We start from the raw sequence: 23,064 nt of genomic DNA on the forward strand, positions 1-23,064 counted from the left end.
AAATGACAAACAGCAGGCAGGCGGTGGCATGCTCGCCTGCCAAATACAGTTCTCCGACATTCAAGTTGTGCTGACAGCAAAAACATAGACACTGTTATCTACTGTTAGTCCTCACTTGAGACTCTGGGGTGGTGAGAGGGGAACAAGTCTACATGGACTGCTTGTGGACAGACTGACTGTGTTTGGGGTCTCAGTGAGGAAAGGCTCTTGTGTGGTCAGTACATTTTCTGGTCTATTTGTGTTGCAATGTCCTTACAAGTGGGTCAAAAATGACCCATTTTACTTTTAGGCATTTTTTTGTTGTCGGTGTAGGCCGACTACCTTAGTGCGAGTAACTAACTGTACATTGCTACAGTACATTCGTTCACCCTGAGAAACTTATTTAGAGAAGCAGTTGTACCATATTAAAGAATAACTTGATATTCCAAATCCCTTTTGGTGTTGTTTCACCAGTTTACAGCTATCCTGTAATTTCAAATCAAATATAAACTTAACCACTATGGGATCCACTTAACACAACAACAGACTGGTACCGTGAATCCCAGCTGACAAACTGGTAGCTGTCAACAGACTGGGCTAACAGCTATATAAACCACCCTAGTGAGCCCAGCACACATTGGGTAATCATTGACTGATAGGGAGAGGTGTTACTTCCTAAACAGAGCAAAACATGCAATATGCTGACTTAAACAAATCCCACACCACGCACAAGGCTATGGGTTTGATTTGAGGAAATGATGCTTGTCTCTGTATGGAACTACACAGTACATTAAGTTTTTTGTAAAGTTTGTCATATCTCCAGATAGATAAGGGCCAGAGAGTGACTTGAGATTTGCAAGAATAACTTAAAGTTTGATGCAACTATCCATTGACGTCAACGCATGACACGAAAGTTCCACCTCCATGTATAGCTACATCTCAAATCCTATTCATGGTCTGAAGTGACCTAACATACTACAGATCATTATGCATGTTGGTTCCTTATCGTCCGTTTGTTTGTTTGTTTGTATTGGGACCTGTCGAATGCACAATGCACTTCTGTGTCCCCAGACTAGAGGTCAACCGATTAATCGGAATGGCCGATTAATTAGGGCCGATTTCAAGTTCTCTTGCATTCTGTGCAACAGAGTCAGGGTATATGCAGCAGTTTGGGCCGCCTGGCTCATTGCGAACTGTGTGAATGTCACACCCTGACCTTAGAGATCCTTTAAATTCTCTATTTGATAGGTCAGGGTGTGACTAGGGTGGGAAATCTATGTTTAAATTTCTTTGTTGGCCGAGTATGATTCCCAATCAGAGGCAGCTGTCTATCATTGTCTCTGATTGGGGATCATACTTAGGCAGCCCTTTTTCCCACCTTCTGTTGTGGGATCTTGTCTTTTTGTGTTGCATGTGTTGCACTCCTAGCTTTTCGTTCGTTGAGATGTTTATTGTTTTTGGTGGAACATTTATAATAAAAACTCATTTTAAAAAAGTACCCCTTTTTCTCCCCAATTTCGTGGTATTCAATTGTTAGTAGCTACTATCTTGTCTCATCGCTACAACTCCCGTACGTGCTCGGGAGAGACGAAGGTCGAAAGTCATGCGTCCTCCAATACACAAACCAACCAGCCGCACTGCTTCTCAACACAGAGCGCATTCAACCCGGAAGCCAGCCGCACCAATGTCGCTGGTGCGTGATGAGACAAGGATATCCCAACCAGCCAAACCCTCCCTAACCCGGACGACGCTAGGCCAATTGTGCATCGCCCCATGGACCTCCCGGTCACGGCCGGTTACGACATAGGCTGGGCGCGAACCCAGAGTCTCTGGTGGCCCTTAACCACTGGGAGGCGAACATTTATAATTAAAGAAAATGTACACCTACCACGCTGCACCTTGGTCTTCATTTAACGATGGACGTTACAGTGCAGACCATTTCTTCCTAACAAAGACAGCCAACTTCGCCAAATGGGGGATGATTTAACAAAAGCGCATTTGTGGGAAAAAAAGCACAATCATTTCACGAATGTACCTAACCATAAACATCAATGCCTTTCTTAGAATCAATATACAGAAGTATACTTTTTAAAACCTGCATATTTAGGTCAAAGAAATTCATGTTAGCAGGCAATATTAACTAGGGAAATTGTGTCACTTCTCTTGCGTTCATTGCACGCAGAGTCAGGGTATATGCAACAGTTTGGGCCGCCTGGCTCTTTGCAAACTAATTTGCCAGAATTTTACATAATTATGACATAACATTGGAGGTTATGCAATGTAACAGCAATATTTAGACTTATGGATGCCACCCGTTAGATAAAATACGTAACGGTTCCGTATTTCACTGAAAGAATGAATATTTTGTTTTCGAAATGATGGTTTCCAGATTTGACCATATTAATGACCTAAGGCTCGTATTTCTGTGTGTTATTATATTACAATTAAGACTATGATTTGATAGATCAGTCTGACTGAGCGGTGGTAGGCAGCAGCAGGCTCGTAAGCATTCATTCAAACAGCACTTTCCTGCGTTTGCCAGCAGCTCTTCGCAATGCTTCAAGCATTGCGCTGTTTATGACTTCAAGCCTATCAACTCCCAAGATTAGGCTGGCAATACTAAAGTGCCTATTATAACATCTAACACTCACAGCTATATGAAATACAAATGGTATAGAGAGAAATAGTCCTATAATAACTACAACCTATAACTTCTTACCTGGGAATATTGAAGACTCATGTTAAAAGGAACCACCAGCTTTCATATGTTCGCATGTTCTGAGCAAGGAACTTAAACGTTAGCTTTTTTACATGGTACTTATTGCACTTTTACTTTCTTCACCAACAATTTGTTTTTGCATTAATTAAACCAAATTGAACATGTTTCATTATTTATTTGAGACTAAATTGATTTTATTGATGTATTATATTAAGTTAAAATAAAAGTGTTAATTGTTCATTCAGTATTGTTGTAATTGTCATTATTACAAATATATATATATATGTAAAACTCAGCCGATTAATCGGTATCAGCTTTTTTTGGTCCTCCAATAACAGGTATCAGTATCGGCGTTGAAAAATCATAATCGGTCGAACTCTTCCCCAGACAACCATGCATACGTGAAAAGCTACACATTTCCATTGGCCTGTGAGTCCTATTAACCCCCCGTAATCCCCTAATCTGTCTTTTTCAGAACAGCAGCCCCTGTGATCTTTGGCATGTCTTGCATGTTCCTCGGCTTCCTGGACTGGTGCTGAAAGAGGCTACACTAGATTATCCCTAGGTAATCTGCATCTCGTACTAAAATGTGCAGCTGGGTTCTTGAATCTTTGGAAAAATAGTTTCAGAAGTTTGATTTTGAGGTTTCATTTGGCTGAAAATGCAATGCCAACACTCACTTATCAACCGCAAGATCGTGGAAAAGACACTGTAAACATTTAAGCATATTAACAAAATGTTAATTCATCAAGAAACAATCCAACCTGAAACCCAAAGTTTAATAAACTACAATACAAGGTGAAGTGGTTTAATTAATGGCTGAGCCTCACTCACTGGAGATGTGAGACAAGTGGAACAGAATGACAATGACATGGCCAATCGTTACTGCCTGACACACCTAGTGAGTAGGACTCCATCTTCTGTAATAAAGATTATAGCCTATGTATCAGGTTGCAATAACAACGGTCAACAACAACAGTTCCCTTGGAGGAAGTTACTGTAGTACAGGGACTGCACTAGCAACCATGCTGAGACTGATAGTATAGGGACTGCACTAGCAACCATGCTGAGACTGATAGTATAGGGACTGCACTAGCAACCATGCTGAGACTGATAGTAGAGGGACCACACTAGCAACCATGCTGAGACTGATAGTAGAGGGACCACACTAGCAACCATGCTGAGACTGATAGTATAGGGACTGCACTAGCAACCATGCTGAGACTGATAGTAGAGGGACCACACTTGCAACCATGCTGAGACTGATAGTATAGGTACTGCACTAGCAACCATGCTGAGACTGATAGTAGAGGGACCACACTAGCAACCATGCTGAGACTGATAGTAGAGGGCCACACTAGCAACCATGCTGAGACTGATAGTAGAGTGACTGCAACTCTCCCAGGACTGTCACTCTCCCAAGTAACCACCACTAAACATGCCAGATAGGGCTAGCTTTCAGTATCAAATTGTCACCGAGCATCAGCAATCAACCACACTGGAGCGCTGGTGAAACACTCACACGTCAGAGCCAAAGGTTAACGGCGCCGACTGAGATGGCCGCCTCGCTTCGCGTTCCTAGGAAACTATGCAGTTTTTTGTTTTTTTACGTGTTATTTCTTACATTAGTACCCCAGGTCATCTTAGGTTTCATTACATACAGTCGAGAAGAACTACTGAATATAAGATCAGCGTCAACTCACCATCAGTACGACCAAGAATATGTTTTCCGCGACGCGGATCCTGTGTTCTGCCTTACAAACAGGACAACGGAATGGATCGCATGCAGCGACCCAAGGAAACGACTCCGAAAAAGAGGGAAACGCGGCGGTGTTCTGGTCAGACTCCGAAAAAGGGCACATCGCGCACCACTTCCCAGTATTCTTCTTGCCAATGTCCAGTCTCTCGACAACAAGGTTGATGAAATCCGAGCAAGGGTGGCATTCCAGAGGGACATCAGAGACTGCAACGTTCTCTGCTTTACGGAGACATGGCTTACTGGGAAAACGCTATCCAGGGCGGTGCAGCCAACGGGTTTCTCCACGCATCGCGCCGACAGAAACAAACATCTATCAGGTAAGAAGAGTGGAGGGGGCGTATGCCTCATGACTAACGGGACATGGTGTGATGAAGGAAACATACAGGAACTCAAATCCTTCTGTTCACCTGATTTAGAATTCCTCACAATCAAATGTAGACCGCATTATCTTCCAAGAGAATTCTCTTCGATTATAATCACAGCCGTATATATCCCCCAAGCAGACACATCGATGGCTCTGAACGAACTTTATTTAACTCTTTGCAAACTGGAAAACATTTATCCGGAGGCTGCATTCATTGTAGCTGGGGATTTTAACAAAGCCAATCTGAAAACAAGACTCCCTAAATTTTATCAGCATATCGATTGCGCAACCAGGGGTGGTAAAACCTTGGATCATTGTTACTCTAACTTCCGCGACGCATATAAGGCCCTGCCCCGCCCCCTTTCGGAAAAGCTGACCACGACTCCATTTTGCTGATCCCTGCCTACAGACAGAAATTAAAACAAGAGGCTCCCACGCTGAGGTCTGTCCAACGCTGGTCAGACCAAGCTGACTCTACACTCCAAGACTGCTTCCATCACGTGGACTGGGACATGTTTCGTATTGCGTCAGATGGGAATATTGACGAATACGCTGATTCGGTGTGCGAGTTCATTAGAACGTGCGTCGAAGATGTCGTTCCCATAGCAACGATAAAAACATTCCCTAACCAGAAGCCGTGGATTGATGGCAGCATTCGCGTGAAACTGAAAGCGCGAACCACTGCTTTTAATCAGGGCAAGGTGTCTGGCAACATGACTGAATACAAACAGTGCAGCTATTCCCTCCGTAAGGCTATTAAACAAGCTAAGCGTCAGTACAGAGACAAAGTGGAATCTCAATTCAATGGCTCAGACACAAGAGGCATGTGGCAGGGTCTACAGTCAATCACGGACTACAAGATGAAATCCAGCCCAGTCACGGACCAGGATGTCTTGCTCCCAGGCAGACTAAATAACTTTTTTGCCCGCTTTGAGGACAATACAGTGCCACTGACACGGCCTGCAACGGAAACATGCAGTCTCTCCTTCACTGCAGCCGAGGTGAGTATAAGACATTTAAACGTGTTAACCCTCGCAAGGCTGCAGGCCCAGACGGCATCCCCAGCCGCGCCCTCCGAGCATGCGCAGACCATCTGGCCGGTGTGTTTACGGACATATTCAATCAATCCCTATACCAGTCTGCTGTTCCCACATGCTTCAAGAGGGCCACCATTGTTCCTGTTCCCAAGAAAGCTAAGGTAACTGAGCTAAACGACTACCGCCCGTAGCACTCACTTCCGTCATCATGAAGTGCTTTGAGAGACTAGTCAAGGACCATATCACCTCCACCCTACCTGACACCCTAGACCCACTCCAATTTGCTTACCGCCCAAATAGGTCCACAGACGATGCAATCTCAACCACACTGCACACTGCCCTAACCCACCTGGACAAGAGGAATACCTATGTGAGAATGCTGTTCATCGACTACAGCTCGGCATTCAACACCATAGTACCCTCCAAGCTCGTCATCAAGCTCGAGACCCTGGGTCTCGACCCGCCCTGTGCAACTGGGTACTGGACTTCCTGACGGGCCGCCCCCAGGTGGTGAGGGTAGGCAACAACATCTCCTCCCCGCTGATCCTCAACACGGGGCCCCACAAGGGTGCGTTCTGAGCCCTCTCCTTTACTCCCTGTTCACCCACGACTGCGTGGCCACGCACGCTCCAACTCAATCATCAAGTTTGCGGACGACACAACAGTGGTAGGCTTGATTACCAACAACGACGAGACGGCCTACAGGGAGGAGGTGAGGGCCCTTGGAGTGTGGTGTCAGGAAAATAACCTCACACTCAACGTCAACAAAACTAAGGAGATGATTGTGACTTCAGGAAACAGCAGAGGGAACACCCCCTATCCACATCGATGGAACAGTAGTGGAGAGGGTAGCTAGTTTTAAGTTCCTCGGCATACACATCACAGACAAACTGAATTGGTCCACTCACACTGACAGCGTCGTGAAGAAGCGCAGCAGCGCCTATTCAACCTCAGGAGGCTGAAGAAATTTGGCTTGTCACCAAAAGCACTCACAAACTTCTACAGATGCACAATCGAGAGCATCCTGGCGGGCTGTATCACCGCCTGGTACGGCAACTGCTCCGCCCTCAACCGTAAGGCTCTCCAGAGGGTAGTGAGGACTGCACAACGCATCACCGGGGGCAAACTACCTGCCCTCCAGGACACCTACACCACCCGTTGTTACAGGAAGGCCATAAAGATCATCAAGGACATCAACCACCCGAACCACTGCCTGTTCACCCCGCTATCATCCAGAAGGCGAGGTCAGTACAGGTGCATCAAAGCTGGGACCGAGAGACTGAAAAACAGCTTCTATCTCAAGGCCATCAGACTGTTAAATAGCCACCACTAACATTGAGTGGCTGCTGCCAACACACTGTCATTGACACTGACCCAACTCCAGCCATTTTAATAATGGGAATTGATGGGAAATGATGTAAATATATCACTAGCCACTTTAAACAATGCTACCTTATATAATGTTACTTACCCTACATTATTCATCTCATATGCATATGTATATACTGTACTCTACAACATCGACTGCATCCTTATGTAACACATGTATCACTAGCCACTTTAACTATGCCACTTTGTTTACTTTGTCTACACACTCATCTCATATGTATATACTGTACTCGATACCATCTACTGTATGCTGCTCTGTACCATCACTCATTCATATATCCTTATGTACATGTTCCTTATCCCCTTACACTGTGTATAAGACAGTAGTTTTGGAATTGTTAGTTAGATTACTTGTTGGTTATCACTGCATTGTCGGAACTAGAAGCACAAGCATTTCGCTACACTCGCATTAACATCTGCTAACCATGTGTATGTGACAAATAAAATTTGATTTGATTTGATTTGACTTTATTCTCATTCAATGCGTGGCCACTGTTTGCCATTGGAGGAGCTGCATGCAGGAATGTGAGATATGCAAATTAGGTGTTTGAGGTGAAGGGTAGTCTAGCGGATGGCTGGCAGTTCGAATCCTGGGTCTAACGGGAAAAATGGGGTGGGAAGTGAGCTAGCAATCAGAGGGTTGCTGGTATCAAATCCTAGATGTCATTGCCTGCCGTTGTGCCCTTGAGCAAGGCACTTAAAACCCCACAACAACAGGTCCCTGTATATGTATGTGTATGTATATGTGCCTTTCTGAAGGGTTGGGTTAAAAGCGAAAGTCACATTTCAATTGGACCTTATGTGCAATTGACCAATAAATTGATCTTACTCTTAAGAAGAATGCCTAATGTTTTAAGTAAGACATAGGGTGGCATATGACCTTCCACAACATGAGGGGGCTGTGCATTAGAAACAATTTTGGTTGTTAATGACACTGTAATTATATGGTAATGACGCTGGTAAGTATTGAATAAACAAAGTTTGAGATAGCGAATCAGTATTAGTGTAAAGCAAAAATCTGCAAACAGTTTACATATAATAAACGAATGGAAAGAGTACATTGCTAGTGTATGCTTCATCAAATAATGTGAAATTAACTGCAAAATTACCTGGATGCAAAAGCATAGGCTAGTTATGAATTTATGCACAGGTGTGCACATCCATGCACACAGGCACACACACCTCATCACAACAATAGCTTGATTCCAAGTTCCACGTGCTGGAAAGAATAAACTATTTGCAGAGATGATTAATTGGACAGTCTCTTAATCTATGTAATAATGTATGTATGTCTTACCACCATATTGATTTGACTTTAAAAGGGGAAATAACAATAAAAGAAAAAAAAATATTTGACAGTCTAAATCAGTGGGGTTCAGAGGATAAGCAAATTACATCACTTGGAATGATTACCATTGAATGAATGGAGCCTTTGACAATCATAGAGAAAACCTCTCTCAGGAGACATTGCATTTCAGAGGGGTTTCCCCCTTAAACACATACCGGCACACTTGAAAGGTAAAGGTAATAATATCCACTTCCTATCCTGGATAATGCTGTTTGAACTGAATAAAACGTATTCATTCATTGCTGTTTAAACTCAAGCAAGATGTGCTTTGTAAGAGGAGTAGGTTTGAGTTCTGGAAGTTTATGTATGAGCAGGAATGGATATGTGAGAATTGTTAAAGTCCTTTATTTCCAACTCAACCCATGTTAAAACTGACAGCTAAACACACATTCAAAACACGCAACTTACCGTTTTGTTCCTTTAAACTTGGTTGTTGGAATTTGCTGACATGACTTGATTCAGCTTCTGAGCCATGTTGTTGGAGAAGCGATACAAACAGGATTAATAATGGAAGGATCATTTGGATTAGTGGCGGACAGCGATTACAAAACACTGTTGACGAGACGTTTAGTATCACCATGCACAAATGTTGTTTGGATGACAACAATGCTGTTTTGGACAAATTTGTAGCGGATAAACGCAGAGTAAAATCGACATAATCTCATTCAAATACAGAGTCCTTTGAAAAAAAATGAAACGTCAAAAAAATCCCGTAATATCCACAAAAGGATAATTTTGAAGCCAACGGCCGAGCGCACGACAAACTGGTTCCGATACAAGTGCGCACCTGTGGGGTATATGGAAAATTGCCTCGGAAGTTAGAAAGTCACTGCTGCGCTTGAACTAAATTACACATCCACTTTAAAGTTCCATCAAAGTCACCAAATGACTTATATATTGAGTGAAATAAATCGTAAATGCTTAAATCTGAAACTTTTTGTCCAATGAGAGGTGCGATACTGTTGTCTGCGCGCGACATTCATTAGTTTCCAAAGTCTCCGCCGTCTGCAAGTCCAATCCACAGATTTGCAGGCATTACAATAAACTTCACATTAACCGCAGATACCACAAGAGTGCAGTGCAATTCGATACAGTTTGTACAGTGGATGATATTGCAGAGCACACATAACTCCAGTTGTTTGGTGAGGTCTTGGCTCGGTGGCTGTTGACTGGAACTAAACTATGCTGGAGACTGGAGCTAAACTGTCGCTAAAAGTGAGACGACAAGGTCTGGATTTTTGGAAAAGCAGACTGCCAACTGAGCTGACGACACAACAGGTGCTATACAAAAAGTAAAACTTTCTAGTGAAGAAAACTACCCGGGAAGTTAACTGTTCAGTTGCTGCAGCTCTCCTGGTGTATGTCCAGCTCTCCTGGTGTATGTCCAGCTCTCCTGGTGTTTGTCCAGCCAGCACATTTGGTTCCTTGGAAGTTGTGGGAACATACGTTTTTGGTTTCCAGTTGGTTCTGGGAACAAAGCCATAAAATGGGTAAAACATCATGTTTTGTAAACATTCTGAGAACGGAAGTGAACATTTCGACCTGTTCTGGGAAGTAAATGTTTAAGTTGCAGGGAGGTTCTCAGAATGTTTTAATATAGTTAAAGTTACCTGAAAGTTTTCCTGGGTGGTTTTATTGATGCTCTGTAGGGCGTAATTTTTTTGGCAATTTTGAGTTTTTGGAATAACTTCCTTAAATCTTTCACTGAATGTTTCAATAAGACTTTTAATAACACTGCTAGCTTATTTTTGGTTCACCTTCAGACTCCATGCACAGACAGGGCACATGGAAATGAATTCCCAGGCATTAATCCTGCACACAATTTTTTTTTTTTATTGTGACACGGCATGAGTGAGATTTTAACCTATAATCTTCTGTTCTATATTTGTCATTTTGCAGACATTCTTATCCAGAGCAATTTACAGTTACTGCATTCATTTTAAGATAGCTAGGTGGGACAACCACAAATCACAGTCAAAGTAAGTACAATGTTCTGTAATAAAGTAGCTATCAAGTCAGACCTAGTAAGGGGGAAAAAGTAAAGTGTGAGTGATAGTTCACAGAAAGTTCACAAAAGGGGGGTGCTGTGGGATAATTTAAGATACTCTTCGAACAGGCAGGGTTTCAGATGTTTTCGGGAAGAGTTGCAGGGTTCTGCTGTCCTAACTTCACAGGGAAGCTGGTTCTAGCATTGGGGTGCCTATAACCTTCTGTTCTCTATCCATGGAATTATTCCAGTGTGCCACCAGGATGGAGCTAGCGTGCCATGTTTTTTTAATGCTTACAAAGCTGTTCATTTTAGTCTATTAAACAGACCCCATTTCAAAGGAAACAAGATCAGGTGTGGCCAATTACTGGGCTCAGCCATCACACCTTAACACACTTAACAAGTTAGAGGATAGAGAGAGTTCTGTTGATGCTGAGAACGGAAAGTACAGTATATGTTTAAGTGATAATGTCAGAGAAGCCGGTGTTTGAAGGATATATTGGCACGGGTATTGTTAGGCCCGAGACGATGTCGCCAATATATCCTACAAACACCGGCTTTGAGGACATTATCACTTTTATACAACGGGTTACCAACATATTCAAATAATGATTGACATGTTCTCATTATAAATTGTATTATAAATGTTATCCTTCCACAAGATATAGTCCCGACCCTAATCTAGGGTTGCTACCCAAGCAGGCTGGTCGTTCGTTCCATCGGTTCGGTTGCTAGAGACGCGACCCATTCGTTCAGTCTTTTTGTTCTGTATCGCTCATTCTAAAAGTTCCATTGCTATACTGGCTGGCGACGTTCTTATCCCTTGCTTGCTAGCTAGCCAACTACGGCAAATGTACAGTCACGTCAAAAAGTGCAGCCAGAATAACTGCAAAGTAGTAGTAGTAGTTAGCATTTGTTTAAGCTGTTTTCTAGAGACATTTATTTGGATACATCCATAACAATGAGCTAATGAAGTGCGATTTCGCCTGGCATAAAAAAATATGCTCACCTGTCAGGACACTGTGTTGTTTAGAGGAGCTAGCCAACAATATAGCTAACACAATCACTTCAAACTGAAGCTGGATACAACTAAGGGATGTATCCAGGCACTCAATGTTGTGTCTTGCCTAAGAACAGCCCTTAGCCGTGGTATATTGGCCATATACTACACCCCCTCGTGCTTATTGCTTAAATAACATTCTCTGAACGTTACTAAAGTTTTTTTCTATGGAAAGTTTTCTTAATGATCTCTGAGCAATTTGAGAAAATGTCTTTAAATAGGAAACCTGTAAGGAAACCTGTAAGAAACATTATGCTTAAGTATTGAAATTCCCACAGAACAACATTGTTTCTTAACATTCTTGTTAAGGTTCTTCCTCTGAAGAGGAGGTGTAGCAGGGATTGGACCAAAATGCAGCGTGGTTATTATTAAACTTCTTTAATAAAGATGATAACAAACAATACAAAAACATAACGTGAAAAACATAAACAGCCTTATCTGGTGCAAACAAACACAGAGACAGGAACAATCACCCATGAAACACTCAAAGAATATGGCTGCCTAAATATGGTTCCCAATCAGAGACAACGATAAACACCTGCCTCTGATTGAGAACCACTCTAGGCAACCATAGACTTACCTAGACAACTCTACTATACCACAATCCCATTACCTACAAAAACCCCAAGACAAAAACACACCACATAAATAACCCATGTCAAAATAATAAATAAAACACAAAATACTAATACCAGGGTGTGACAGTTCTCTGAACTATTTGAGAACATTCCAAATGTCAAACCAGTTGGAGAAAGTTCCTAGAACATTACCAAAATTGAAATTAAATGTAACCATGATTGAACCTTAAGGAAAGGTTCTGTTGAAGTATGTTATTTGTTTAAGTTGCTTAAATGTGCTGAGAATGTTCCAAAACCAAGCCACTATCCTGCACAATTTCCAGAAAGTTGTGTGAAGGTTGTATGCAAAATAACCATAGGACTAACATGCTCTAGAGTCTATTGATGAATCCATGCCCCGGTGAATTAATGCTAGAGATCTACCGTTTTTAATAGTGGCTGAAGCTGAATGTAGGGCTTGCCATTAACCTGTTTATCCACTTGTCCTTCAGACAAGGTGACTGAACATGTCGTTGTGTTGTTTGATGCAATAAACCACTTCACAAAATAAACTGCATTATTATTCCATACCATTATTACAGAGAATCAGACTATTCATGCTACCCTTATTGAAGCCTTTCTCAAAATAAAACAAAGCCACTATAAGACCAAAAAAGAAAACGCTTTTTACCTGACTCGCTTGTCTAGAAACTGATATATTTTGTACACTTGTAGGAAGCAATCACTCCTCTATTGCTGACTACAAATGATCTATTACCGGGCTATTAACTCAGTAACAAAGGATATGAACAAAATGTGCACACGTGGCTACACGAAGCTCTCGCTTTGATCTCAAAACAAGTGCATCTACGCATGGCCGCTAATGCTGTAAACACAGTCCAGTTCAAAGTAAATGGCACAGACCCATGTATGGCAATGGTCTATTTGCGTGTAGGCCTACTGCAGCTCTGATTGTTTAAAATAAAATAAAACTGTATTTGTCACATGCGCCGAATACAACAAGTGTAGACCTTACGGTGACATACGTACTCACAAGCCCAACAGTGCAGTTCAAGAAAGAGTTAAGAGAATATTTACCAAATAAACTGTAAAGTAAAAAAAAAAAAAAAAGTAACACAATAAAATAACAATAACAAGGCTATATACATCGGGGTACCGGTACTGAGTCAATGTGGGAGGTACAGGTTAGTCAAGGTAATTTGTACATGTAGGTAGGGGTGAAGTGACTATGCATAGATAATAAACAGTGAGTAGCAGCAGTGTACAAAATAAATGGAGGGAGGGTGGTGTCAATGCAAATAGTCTGGTGGCTATTTGATTAATTGTTCAGCAATCTTATGGCTTGGGGGTAGAAGCTGTTAAGGAGCCTTTTGGTCCTAGACTTGGAGCTCCGGTACCGCTTGCTGTGTGGTAGCAGAGTACGCTGTGCGGTAACAGTCTAAGACATTTTTTGTGGCTTTCCTCTGACAAAGCCTAGTATATAGGTCCTGGATGGCAGGAAGCTTGGCCCCGGTGATGTACTGGGCCGTACGCACTACCCTCTGTAGCGCGGTCAGATGCCGAGCAGTTGCCATACCAGGCTGTGATGCATCCGGTGAGGATGCTCTCGATGGTGCATCTGTAGAACGTTTTGAGGATCTGGGGACCCATGCCAAATCTTTTCAGTCTCCTGAGGGGGAAAAGGTGTTGTCATGCCCTCTTCATTACTGTCTTGATGTGTTTGGACCATGATAGTTCTTTAGTGATGTGTACACCAAGGAACTTGAAACTCTCGACCCACTCCACTACAGCCCGTTGATGTTAATGGGGACCTGTTCGACCAACCTTTTCCTGTAGTCCACAATCAGCTCCTGACTAAGTACACACCCAGAGGGGCCCCAGTGTTGAAGATCACTGTGGCAGTAGTGTTGTTTCCTACCCTTACCACCTGGTGGCAGCCCGTCAGGAAGTCCAGAATCAGTTGCAGAGGGAACTGTTAGTCCCGGGGTCCTTAGCTTAGTGATGAGTTTTGTGGGCACTATGGTGTTGAATGCTGAGCTGTAGTCAATGAACAGCATTCTCACATAGGTGTTCCTTTTTTCCAGGTGGGAAAGGGCAGTGTGGAGTGCGATTGAGATTCTGTGGAACTGTTTGGGTGATATGCGAATTGGAGTGGGTGAAGGGAATACGGAAGGATGCTGTTGATGTGAGCCATGACTAGCCTTTCAAAGCACTTCCATGGCTACCGACGTGAGTGCTATGGGGTGGTAATCATTTAGGCAGGTTACCTTTGCTTCCCTTGGGCACAGGGACTATGCCGATCTGCTTTAAACATGTAGGTATTACAGACTCGATCAGGGAGAGGTAGAAAATGTCAGTGAAGACACTTGCCAGTTGCTCCACGCATGCTTTGAGTACACGTCCTGGTAATCCGTCTGTCTCCGCGGCTTTGTGAATGTTGACCTGTTCAAAGGTCTTGCTCACGTTGGCTACGGAGAGTGTTATCACACAGTCGTCTAGAATAGTTGGTGCTCTCGTGCATGCTTGAATGTTGCTTGCCTTGAAGCGAGCATAAAAGGCATTTAGCTCATCTGGTAGGCTCGCGTCACTGGGCAGCTCATGTCTGGGTGTCCCTTTGTAGTCCGTAATAGTTTTCAAGCCCTGCCATATCCGCCGAGCGTCAGAGCCAGTGCAGTAGTATTCAATCTTAATCCTGTATTGACGCTTTGCTTGTTTGATGGTTCATCTGAGGGCATCGCGGGATTTCTTATAAGCATCCGGATTAGTGTCCTGCTCCTTGATAGAGGCAGCTCTAGCCTTTTGCTCGATGCAGATGTTACTTGTAATCCATGGCTTCTGGTTGGGATGTGTACGTATGGTCACTGTGGGGACGACGTCTTCGATGCACTTATTGATGTAACCGATGACTGAGGTGGTATACTCCTCAACGCCATTGGATGAATCCCGGAACATATTCCAGTCTGTGCTAACAAAACAGTCCTGTAGCGTCATCTAACCACTTCCGTATTGAGCGAGTCACTGGTACTTCCTGCTTTAGTTTTTGCTTGTAAGCAGAAATCAGGAGGATAGAATTATGGTCAGATTTGCCATATGGAGGGCGAGGGAGAGCTTTCTATTTATTTCTGTGTGTGGAGAATAGGTGGTCTTTTTTCCTCTGGTTGCATGTGACATGCTGGTCGTGCTGAAATTAGGTGGAACGGATTTAATTTTGCCTGCATTAAATGCCCCTGCCACTAGCAGCGCTGCTTCTGGATGAGCATTTTCTTGTTTGCTTATTGTTTGCTTCCTCTTCCTCTGCTAGTTTGTATAGAGTACGGGCTGAATAGTGCGTGTCAATGCAATAGAATCCTACTCTGATGCATTCTGCCTACAACAACATATGTTGCACAGTTTGTTTTGTTTCGGTATGTTGCATTGAAAGTGGCTAATATTGTGTGTCACAATTTCCTCAGTAAAGGAAACGTTGACAGTGTTTACAGGGAAAACTCTAGCACAGTGGTCACCAACCTTTTTTGAGTCAAAATGCAAGATCTACCGCTCATGACTTTTTAAAAAACGTAAGCCTTTGCAACATTAACCAATTAAAAACAGTACTGTAGCAATGAGGTTTGCGCAGTAAGCTATATGCCCAATACATTACCACCACATATTGGCTTTGCTTGAATTGCCTTACCAATGCATTGTTGTTCGGGCCCCTTTTTGAAATTATATTTCAAAATTGGAGGTCGGCAATATGATCACACATGTAAAAGGTCTATTGTTGTATTACTCGTGAAGCACAGCTGAGTGAGCATATATTTAAATAATTCGCTTTTTATTTTTATTTTACTGGGCTGATAGTGTCAACATCTAATGATCAGTCTCAGTTAAATGAAGGTTAAATCAAATAAAAATGAGTCTCAGCGGAGGGAGAGAGCAGCAGACTGAGGACCCGCCGTTCCACATCCCCCTGCTCTCCCTTTTCTCCACTGTCACTGACTAAAAAGGGACAGCGTCTTCCAGCTGATAGCGAAACTCAAGTCGCACTGCATTATTTCTGCCTCATGCTCAAATTCATGTTGTTACTCCTAGGAACAGAGAAAGTAAAATATTCCTCGATAAAAAATGCAAGCCTATAGATACACTTTCCAGCTAATTTATTACTGTTGCAGTGCTTGTTGTAGCGCTGAGTGGAAATAGGAAGAACGCACATTTTATGTCTTATAAAAGTGTTGAACACAAAGTGTTGACAGTGCTGAATAACTTAAACATCAATTAATTCATAAAAACAGCATCTCTTTGCTGTATTATTTGACCGTCTCTCTCTAGTCGTGGTTTTAAATGTTTTGAAATCTCACAGTATCAGCTTAGCTATAGCTTTCTTTTATGCCTGCTACCTAACTGCAGACACGGTTATCTGAGCCATCCGATTGGCCAGCGGTAGGCCGACAGTGCACTATATTTGCTCTTTGGGCCCCGGGAAGGCAGGGTTTGTGCCTTCAGACATATGCAATAGTTCAAAATGGCAGCAGTTTGCCTACCTGGCGTGCAGGGCAGCTGAATCGGGTGCACCTGCCCTAGACAAATAAAAAAAATAGGAACACAAGACTTCATCGTTCTTTTTTTACATAAATGTTTGGCAATCAACTAGGAGTGCCTTGGAGATTGACCAGTTGATCGCGACCTACCAGTTGGTGATCACTGCTCTAGGAAGTTGAGGGAAGTTCAATCGTGCTTCTCTCTGTCGCCTGATATTTCTGTGCTGCAGTGCCAGGCGGAGCTGTGCCCAGTTCAGAGGGAGCATTGCCAAGTACCGGCTGTAAAAATTGCAAAAAGGGCATTGGGTTCAAATGTGCCATGAATAACTTGACCAAACATGGGTCTAAAATATGTTTTATTTTTTTCCTGAGTTTTCTTATATCTCTTAGATATAGGACAGACACTTGAAAACCTTTTTTACTGTCTGTTTTGCCATTTATGTTTCTGATACAGTAGCCTACAGTAACAATCCATGTGTGTCCATGATGCGTAATGCATTGTGCCTGAATTGAACTACTGTATCTACTATAAATTGGATAATTAATCTTCATTATAATCACATCATAAATGATATCAGCTAGATTTTGCATCAATAGAGTGATAATGCATGGCACATTTGAGTCAAGCAATGTTAATGCAATAGGTCACAATGTAATGTACAGAATATAATTTCGATCAGCTAGTCCTCTTTTTCCCTCTTTGTTTTTTCCTACCCATTGCTGTTAAAAACATATTCCTTGTGATATCATGCCATTAAGGGTTAATATAATTGTGATATTGGCACTGTAGGCTTCACATAACTTTCCCATTTCAACAATGTGAATACTGTACCATAAACACTCCCCCTGGACTCATTCCTTAGTCTCACCATCATTGCCTAGAACTTTTCATCATGGGGAAGTTAGAATAATGCCTAATGCCTGTTTGGGGAAATGTTTAAGAACTCAAAATGTGTCATTTCAAAGCTGTAGACACCGCTGTTACCATTTCCCCCTTATGTTCCCAATTTCCACTCTCCAGCACAATGCTGTACCTCATCATATGCGTTTCATGTGGTTACTCTCATCTCATTGTCAGTGGAATCCTCATATGTGTGTGTGTGTCCCTGTGTAAGTATACCAGCAGACAAAGCAATCAAAGGGAGTTGCAGACACATTGAACCTATTCACCATGACACATGATGCAATGGCAGAGCAACTTAGCCCTGTCTCGCATTGGTGAGACATTGCAGCCTCAGAGAGAGGGAAAGCCTAAAGATATCACCACCTGAAAAGTATGAGAGGTTTTAACGTTTTTAATCAAAGTTAACGGCAGATAAGAGATTGCATGGCTGTGATACACGGGTTGGTGTGTTGCCTCCATGGAGTGTGGCATATAGAGGTCCTCTTGTGCCTTCCGTAAGGGCCAAGTCCCTTTGTGTAAAGAAGAGTATCACATTCCACCCCTGCAAAAGCCTGCAGCAGATGTCAGCACTTCACACTGTGGAATCTCTCTCTCTCTCTCTCTCTCTCTCTAGTGCACACACACACACACACACACACACACACACACACACACACACACACACACACACACACACACACACACACACACACACACACACACACACACACACACACACACACACACACACACACACACACACACACACACACACACACACACACACACACACACACGCACTCTGCCCCTGAGCAAGCAGTTAACCCGCTGTTCCCCGGCGCCGAAGACGTGGATGTCAATGAAGGCACCTCTCTCATTCAGTTGAGTACATTCTGTTGGACAACTGACTAGGTATCGCCCTTTCCATTTTTAAAGCTAACCTTGTGGGGACACACAATTTAGTCCCATTCTAAATCCTATTTTCTCTAACCCCTAATCGTACTCTTACCCTATCCTCGTACTCGTACTCTCAAATTAGTGTTTGTTTACTATTCTTTTGGGGATTTCTGGTCTCCACAAGAATAGTTGAACACATACACATACACTTAAGCATGCACACACATACACCCTCTTTCTCTCCCTCTCTCTCACACACAGGCACATACTCTTTCACCCCTGGAGGTTTTGTCTGTGAAAGCTTGGTATTTTGTCTCCCTGTCCACATGTGATTGCTGCTTCCATGGTGGTCTCCTGAAACACAGAGACTGATACGAAACATGCAATAAACAGTGGAAATTAGAAACAAGACGGACCTTTGGGTCACTGCAAGCATACAAAGACATGCACGCCAGAAGGCTCTGCAGTAGGCTGGATGTAATTGTATACAAGAGAAAATCCACAGCCTCTAAGCAGAGCAAAATCCCATTACAGTCCATTTGCCTTTTTGGGACACACTGTCAAATAAATGCCCCATTCCTTATGTATTCGTCACGGTGAATGTAAGATATCATTTTGTTAGAGGTGAATTACAGTGAAAACTGTATGAATGGACATTGCTATAGGGTATTCAAATCATAGTACATCATTATCGTACCTTGAGGAGAGGTTGAGGCTGTTTTGCTGACTTCATTTGTACGTTACTTGTTTTTTTTACCAGCCTTGGCTATTGAGTGCTCCGCTGAGCCGTTACCATTTGAAGCTACAAAGAAATAATTGAGCACCTTTAAAGTCAGATGTTGATCTACACAAAACGGTGACTCTCCTTGAATCTTACAGTATGTCACAGTCACAAATGCCCTTCAGCAGTATTATTTTGTCACAGTGGAGTTTTGCTTTGAGGCTAGAGCCCCCTGGTGGTAGCCACTGAAGCTGCCGCTCAAATCTTGACAATTTTTAAATATTTTTTTAATGTTTTTATTTCACCTCTATTTAACCAGGTAGGCTAGTTGAGAACAAGTTCTCATTTACAACTGCGACCTGGCCAAGATAAAGCATAGCAGTGTGAACAGACAGCAACACAGAGTTACACATGGAGTAAACAATAAACAAGTCAATAACACAGTAGAATGTTTTTTTGAAACAAATAAAAAAATTAATGGCTGACAATGTGTCTGGTGTTGGAGACCATTACTCATGGGCAATCTCCAATCGCACAGAAGAGTTTTGTATGTCATATAGTTGCAGTGTCCAGTCAAATATATGGAAAGTGGTATTCAGTTTCATAACTGTGAGTAATGTGTTTTCCCTGTATTCTGATCCAACAGGTAAACACTGACAATAGGCTGGGCAAGTACGGCACGGAAAACTCTACGTATGTCGACTCAATAGGAAATTGCATTTAAAAAACGAAATGCCTATAACCCTCGATCGAATTGAATCACAGCCTGTGTGTGTGTGATGGAGAGAGGGAGAGTGAGACCTTGTTTGAGACAAGGAAGAGATAACGAGAGAAAAAAGCATGTGATCAATATGGAAAGGGAGATCCCAGCAACGGAGGAAAACACCAATTCCATGCATGTCTGTGTTCTTAGAAAAACCTGATTACCAATGGCCTTGACTGATAAGTCAAGCTAGCAGGCCTCTCCCTTAGCCATCAACAATCAGCCTTTGATTACCATATATCTCCTTCTCTAAATAAGACCAATTTGTCAATGAGAAAACTACCAAAAATATTTGATCGGTAGAGATCTAGATAGTGTCTGGTAGGCCATCACCACTAATCCATTTCCCTCTGAATGTCTTCAATCTTTGCATCTTCAACATATACTGTAGGAATGTGAATCCCTTCTCCTGGTGCCTCTGCCACCTCAATCACCAATCAACAGTTCATCCACTTTATCACCACTATTTGCCACATAGTTAGTGCTTGTCCCTGTCAATGAACATTTTTCTCACCATTATTACTCCTAATAACTAGACAGGTACACACACGTTTCACGCACATGCACGTGCACACACACACACATGTTGAATGGCACCGTAGGAGATGGCTGCCGTTTTACCGGCTCCTAACCAATTGTGCTATTATGTGTTTTTTCATGTTATTTGTAACTTATTATGGACATAATGTTTCTGCCACTGTCTCTTATGACCAAAAAGTGCTTCTGGATATCAGGACAGCGATTACTCAACTCGTACTGGACGGATACTTTTTCTTTAACGAGTCAGACACAAAGGATTTACTTCAGACACCGGACAAGGCTAAATCCCTGTCATTCACATGAAGAAGAGACGGAGATATCGGGGACGTAGATCGGGTTGCCTCCGATGGCGTAGATCGGGTTGCCTCCGATGGCGTGTGGGTAATGCCCCTCTACCATCAGTCTTATTAGGCAACGTGAATTCATTGGATTATATACAGGACAGGCACCGATCAAGACTATCCTACCAACAGGACATTAAAAACGGTATTATCTTATGTTTCACTGAGTCGTGGCTGAACGACGACATGGATAACATACAGCTGGCTGGGTTTTCCGTGCATCAGCAAAATAGAATAGTTGCCTCTGGTAAGACAAGGGGTGGCGGTCTGTGTCTATTTGTAAATAACAGATGGTGCACAAAAATCTAATATTAAGGAAGTCTCAAGCTTTTGCTCGCCTGCGGTAGAGTATCTCATGGTAAGCTGTGGGCCACACCATTTATCTATATTTTTCGTAGCTGTCTATCTACCACCAGAAACCGATGCTGGCACTAAGACCACAGGCCACAGGCAAACAAAGAAATACTCATCCAAAGGCGGCGCTCCTAGTGGCTGGGCAGATTAATGCAAGGAAACTTACATCTGTTTTTACTCATTTCTACCAGAATGTTACATGCGCAAGCAGAGAAAAAAACCTCTAGACCACCTTTACTCCACACACAGAGACATGTACAAAGCTCTCCCTCACCCTCCATTTGGCAAATCTGACCATAACTCTATCCTCCTGATTCCTACTTACAAGCAAAAACTAAAGCAGGAAGTACCAGAAACTTGCTCAATACGGAAGTGGTCAGATGACGCAGATGCTAAACTACAGGTCTGTTTAATTGCACAGACTGGAATATGTTCTCGGATTCCTCCGATGGCATTGAGGAGTACACCACATCAGTAAATGGCTTCATCAATAAGTGCATCAATGACGTCATCCCAACATTGACCCCAACCAGAAGCCATGGATTACAGGCAACATCCACACTGAGCTAAAGGGTAGAGGGTAGATTATTTGGAAAATGGTTCCGGGGAAGATGGCCACCGTTTTACGGTCTCCTAACCAATTGTTCTGTTATGTGTTTATTTTTGCGATATTTGTAAATGATTTTGTACATAATGTTACTGCAACCGTATCTTACTGCAGAAAAGAGCTTCTGGATATCAGGACAGCGATCACACCTCAGATTAGACAAAGATTTTTTCAACAACAGCAGCAAGCAGGACTCACACGATATTCTCCAAACACCCCACAGGGCAGACACACCGATTATTCGCAAAAGGAAGCGACGCAGAGGAAGAAGACCCGGATGCCTCGTCCGGACCCGCAGAAGACAACTAGGAAAGTTGCCATTACCATCAATTTTACTCGCCAACGTGCAATCATTGGACAATAAACTAGACGAGGTACGATCACGAATATCCTACCAACAGGACATCAAATACTGGTGCACGAAATCTAAGGAATTCTCTAGATTTTGCTCGCCTGAAGTAGAGTATATTATGATAAATTGCAGGCGACAATACTTACCTAGAGAGTTCTCAGCTTATACTTTTTTCGTGACTGTTTATTTACCACCACAGACAGATGCCGGCACTAAGACCGCACTCAGCCAGCTGTATAAGGAAATAAGCAAACAGGAAACCACTCACCCAGAGGTCGCGCTCCTAGTGGCCGAAGACTTTAATGCAGGAAAACTTAAATCAGTTCTACCAAATCTCTATCAACATGTTAAATGTGCAACCAGAGGGAGAAAAAATTCTAGATCACCTGTACTCCACACACAGAGATGCGTACAGAGCTCTCCCTCACCCTCCATTTGGTAAATCCGACCACAACTCTATCCTCCTGATTCCTGCTTACAAGCAACAATTAAAGCAGGAAGCACCAGTGACTTGGCCTATTAAAAAAAATTCAGATGAAGCAGATGCTAAACTACAGGACTGCTTTGCTATCACAGACTGGAACATGTTCCGGGATTCTTCCGATGACATTGAGGAATACATCACATCAGTCACTGGCTTTATCAATAAGTGCATTGAGGACGTCGTCCCCACAGTGACTGTACGTACATACCCCAACCAGAAGCCATGGATTACAGGCAACATTCACACTGAGCTAAAGGGTAGAGCTGCCGCTTTCAAGGTGCTCTACTCTAACCCGGAAGCTTACAAGAAATCCCGCTATGCCCTGCGACGAACCATCAAACAGACAAAGCGTCAATACAGGGCTAAGATTGAGTCATGACATTTT

At 42.8% G+C, this 23,064-nt stretch overlaps 2 protein-coding genes across 4 annotated transcripts in view; one reads left to right on the forward strand and one right to left on the reverse strand.

Moving 5' to 3' along the window:
- Window positions 1-16,922, reverse strand: part of LOC123993511 (platelet-derived growth factor C-like) — an 83,459-nt gene extending 66,537 nt beyond the window's left edge. The window contains exons 1-2 of one of the 3 annotated variants that reach the window (XM_046295718.1): window positions 16,888-16,922; window positions 16,741-16,776 (exon numbers count right to left, since the gene is read on the reverse strand). Coding sequence is in view for 1 of the 3 variants with exons in the window: in XM_046295717.1 (XP_046151673.1) it covers window positions 9,004-9,175 (172 nt within the window). In the remaining 2 variants the exon portion in view is untranslated. Of the gene's footprint in view, window positions 1-9,003; window positions 9,984-16,740; window positions 16,777-16,887 lie in introns of those variants that run through there. The other 2 variants (XM_046295719.1, XM_046295717.1) reach the window with 2 other exon arrangements.
- Window positions 109-23,064, forward strand: part of glrbb (glycine receptor, beta b) — a 61,581-nt gene continuing 38,625 nt past the window's right edge. Inside the window, exon 1 of the mRNA XM_046295715.1 lies at window positions 109-214. The gene's annotated coding sequence lies outside the window, so the exon portion shown is untranslated. The remainder of the gene's footprint in view (window positions 215-23,064) is intronic.

This window comes from Oncorhynchus gorbuscha, linkage group LG13 (genome assembly GCF_021184085.1).
Source record: "Oncorhynchus gorbuscha isolate QuinsamMale2020 ecotype Even-year linkage group LG13, OgorEven_v1.0, whole genome shotgun sequence".
In the NCBI taxonomy this organism is placed as follows: domain Eukaryota; kingdom Metazoa; phylum Chordata; class Actinopteri; order Salmoniformes; family Salmonidae; genus Oncorhynchus; species Oncorhynchus gorbuscha.